This window comes from Nematolebias whitei, chromosome 19, assembly GCF_014905685.2.
Source record: "Nematolebias whitei isolate Nwh7 chromosome 19, NemWhi1, whole genome shotgun sequence".
NCBI classification, from domain to species: domain Eukaryota; kingdom Metazoa; phylum Chordata; class Actinopteri; order Cyprinodontiformes; family Rivulidae; genus Nematolebias; species Nematolebias whitei.
In genome coordinates this window covers 13,595,982-13,600,074 of record NC_056516.1, presented here as the reverse complement: position 1 = coordinate 13,600,074, position 4,093 = coordinate 13,595,982, and the positions used below count along the sequence as shown (strand labels likewise).

The window sequence follows — 4,093 nt, the reverse complement described above, 5'->3', positions numbered from 1 at the left end:
GCAGCTGCAAATAAATCCTGAATGTGGACAAAATGACAGAGGACACTTACTTGAGCAAACCATTGCCCAGACCAGAGGACATCTTAGCAAATGTCTGCTCTAGTGGCTTCTCCGAACCTTTCTGATTCACCTGGAAATTAAAAAAGAAAAAATAGTTGAAGAACTGTGAGTAGGGCTCGTTTATAATAATAACCTGTAATAAAAAGTAGGAGCCTCACCAGGTTCAGGACAGTTTGTTTTCCATAGATGAGAATCTGAGAGTCGAAATGCCTCTGGAAACCATCCATCTGTGCACAGTTTCAAACAGTTAGCACATCTTCTCTTCTACCACAGCCCCAAACTGGCAAGAACATAAGAACCGTGCTCCTCTTACATGATTCATAGATTTGCTGATGATAGGTTTGGGTTTGTATTTCAGGTTGGGCCTCTGACTCCAGTAAAAGGGCATCGAGCCTCGAGTCTAGGAATAATAATAATAAAAGTTATTATTTTGAAATCAGTCAAACCTTTCAGTTTTAATCTGAAAAGCTCCAGAGAACAAACACAGGGCTGGGTCAATATACTTGCCTGTACAAATGAAGCCTTTGCACCCTCATATAAAACTATTTGCTCAGTCTCCACAAAATTAGCAGCGTGGCCTTCAGAGTCGATGCCTGTGGAGACAGTAGGACAGTAAGAGGGGGGTGGCCAGCCTCTAAATGTCCCTGCGCCCTGCTCAGGTCCTTTGAGACAAACAAATGGTACGCAGAAGTCTCTGACGGATTTGAATACTGAACGTTTTGGAGAAGAAGTGTGTTTCTGGACTGGAATTGAAAAGAGAACGAAGTGAACCTTTATGTTACTGGTGCCAGATATTCAAATGTGTGTGTGTGTGTGTGTGTGTGTGTACACGGTACATCCAGAAAGCTTTCACAGCGCTTCACTTTTCCCACGTTTTATGTTACAGATTTATTCCAAATTGTATTAAATCTTTCCTCAAAATTCTACACAAAGTACCCCATGATGACAATGTGAAAAAAGATCATTTGAGATTTTTGCAAATTTATTAAAAATAGAAAATTAAGAAATCACATTTATGTAAATACAGCCTTTGCCATAAAGCTCAAATTGAGCTCAGGTGTTTCCACCGATCCTCTTTGAGATGTTTCTACAACTTAAACGGAGTCCACCTGTGGTAAATCCAGCTGACTGGACTTGATTTGGAAACACACACCTGTCTATAGAAGGTGCCACAGCTGACGGTGCAGGTCAGAGCACAAATACCAAGCATGAAGTCAAAGGTCTGTAGATCGGGGGAGAAAGGCTTTAGTCAGGGAGGTGACCAAGAACCTGATGGTCACTCTGTCAGAGCTCCAGCGTTCCTCTGTGGAGAGAGGAGAACCTTCCAGAAGAACCATCTCTGCAGCAATCCACCAATCAGGCCTGTCTGGTAGAGTAGCCAGATGAAAGCTGCTCCTTAATAAAAGGAACATGGCAGCACATCTGGAGTTTGACAAAAGGACCTGAAGGATGCTCAGACCAGGAGAAACATATCATCTGGTCAGATGAGACAAAGATTGCACTCTGGTGTGAATGCCATACATCATGTTTGGAGGAAACCAGCTCATCACCAGAACAATACATCCCTACAGTGAAGCGTGGTGGTGGCAGCATCATGGTATGGGATGTTTTTCAGTAGCAGGAACTGGCAGAGTAGTCAGGATAAAGGGAAAGATGAATGCAGCAGAATGTACAGAGACCTCCTGGATGAAAACCTGCTCCAGAGAGCTCCTGACCTCAGACAGCAGGACAACAACCCAAAACACATGATCAAGATCTTGTCGGAGTGGCTTCAGGACCACTCTGTGAAGGTCCTGGAGGGGCCAAGCCAGAGTTTAGACTTGAATCAGATTGAACATCTCTGGAGATCTCTGTAAATGGCTGCACATACGTCTCCATCCAACCTGATGGAGGTTGAGAAGTACTGCAGAGAAGAATGGGACAAACTGTCTAAAGAGAGGTGAGCTCAGCTGGAAGCATCATGTTGAAAAAGACTGGAGGCTGCATCTGCTGCCAAACATGGATCAACAAAGTTTTAAACAAAGGCTGTGAAAACTTGTGTAAACGTTATTTTTCTTATTTTTTACAAATTTGCTAAAATAATAAAAAATAAAAAATAAAATTTTCATATTCTCATAATGGGGTGTTGTGTGTAGAATTTTGAGGAAAGAGAATAATTTAATACAATTTGGAATAAGGCTGTAACAAAAGAAAACGTGGAATAAACGAAGCACCGTGAAAACTTTCTGGATGTTCTGTTTTTAACTAAACTGCTTGGGGGCCGGACATGCAGCAAGTCATTATGTAAATAAACAAAGTATTACAATTATTACAGTTGGAAATACAGTATTCACAATTCCTTGTCTTGACATCACAACAGGAGACAAAAACCTTAGATCTTCAGCAGCGTGATGTTTGTATGAACATAATGAAGTTTGGAGGATTTGAAGGCAGCGATCAACTCTGATCTTCACTGTGATCTGATGAGCCATCAGTCCTGCCAGTTAAACTTTGTTTCAATAAGCTGTCTAAAACTGTAAAGACATGATTTTTACAGAAACCTGCTTAAAAATGGCTGAACTACACCTTTAAATTACTTATTTCTCTGTAAAATGCCCTGAAATAACTTGAACTGGTGGAACGACTTTTTCTTTTAGCAGGTACTACAGAGAGATGACTGCTGATGTCAGAATGTCCTTCATCTTGAACTTGTCGAGACAAAACAGTCTGTCTCATGGGGTCAAGGTGACACTTTTAGGCTCTCACCTCTCACGTAGTACCTGACGCCGGCCCGGAAGCAGCTTCTCCTGGAAATGAGGATCCACTCAAAGATTTTCCCGTTTATTCGACACGGTTTCATCACGATGACTGAACCAGGGCAGTCAAAGAAAAGTTTTGGCCCTCATACTGGGTAGTTCCACTGGATTATTATAGTTCCACTGGATTATTATAAACCATTAAACACCAGACTGTGGGAAGGATACATCCATGAACAACAGGGAGGGCGAACCTGTGCAGCTGTGGAGGAACAGTGACCGTTAGGTGATTGAAAGAAGAATAAAGAGCACATTTTTATAGACGACAACAGAAATATGAGTTACCTCTGGCTGCCCGGCCAGCTCCCTCAGCAGGTTGCCGTTCCACACAAACCTCTGATCAGCCTGAAAATCACAAGCAACCGAGTGAGAAATCAACCTAAACTGCATCCCAGAGGACTTTGAAGCCATGTTTATTTAAAACGGCACTCTTCAAAAATACTTTTTAACAAATGCATTTTGACTAAATCACATTTTCATAAGTATTCTGTAACAATTCATCAACTCAGATTCCTCCTGTTTCACTTCAGCTTCGACTCGCTCTTTTTTTGTTCCTGTTGTTTTTGTTTTAACTTTTTTTGCACCTACACTGCACACCCACAGTACGAGTAAGATCGCAACGCACTTTTGGAGTTTTCTGTGTCGCCGCCTTGCCATCGTGTCATCCTTTCATTCATTCAACCTTTATTCATCCAGGTTAGTCTCAGTGAGTCATGGGGACTCAACAAGAGAGACCTGTTTTAGACGGAACATACCAAGTACAGACAATAACAATAAACTACAGCAAAAATGCAGTAAAATAAAAGTAGTGTTATAAAACTCTGTGAATGCTGCTTTCTGTTAAGCACTTTGATAACAGTTTATCTGTTTTAAATTGTGCTCTACAAATAAAGATGACTTGACTTGACTTGATAAAACAATAAATCAGGTGCCGTAAAACAAAATACAAATAACAAGAACATATTTGTTTTGATGTTTCTATTGACTTTATCAAATGTTTTAAATCCCCTAAAGAAATCCTGCCATAGTGGTTCAGTCCTTGCAGCCTCAGGCTCTGGCCTATCATGGCGGCCTTCTCCATGATCCTCCATCTACCTGTACAGACCAAATTCTAGGAACAGTTCTGTTCTGTTCTCCATCTGCCAGACCCCGTTCTGGAGGGTAGTCTGGGAGAGCAGCTGCTGCGGTCGTTATTGTCATCAAGCTGCTAACAAGACCTGCTAATGCTGCTAACAGAA

At 41.5% G+C, this 4,093-nt stretch overlaps 1 protein-coding gene across 1 annotated transcript in view; it reads right to left on the bottom strand.

Annotated features, from left to right (window-relative positions):
* The window catches only part of sacm1la (SAC1 like phosphatidylinositide phosphatase a), a 25,957-nt gene that overhangs the window by 14,686 nt on the left and 7,178 nt on the right, over nt 1-4,093 (bottom strand). The window contains exons 6-12 of the mRNA XM_037693392.1: nt 3,141-3,200; nt 3,024-3,057; nt 2,806-2,907; nt 568-653; nt 374-460; nt 219-287; nt 51-130 (exon numbers count right to left, since the gene is read on the bottom strand). Of these exons, the coding sequence (XP_037549320.1) occupies nt 51-130; nt 219-287; nt 374-460; nt 568-653; nt 2,806-2,907; nt 3,024-3,057; nt 3,141-3,200 (518 nt within the window). The remainder of the gene's footprint in view (nt 1-50; nt 131-218; nt 288-373; nt 461-567; nt 654-2,805; nt 2,908-3,023; nt 3,058-3,140; nt 3,201-4,093) is intronic.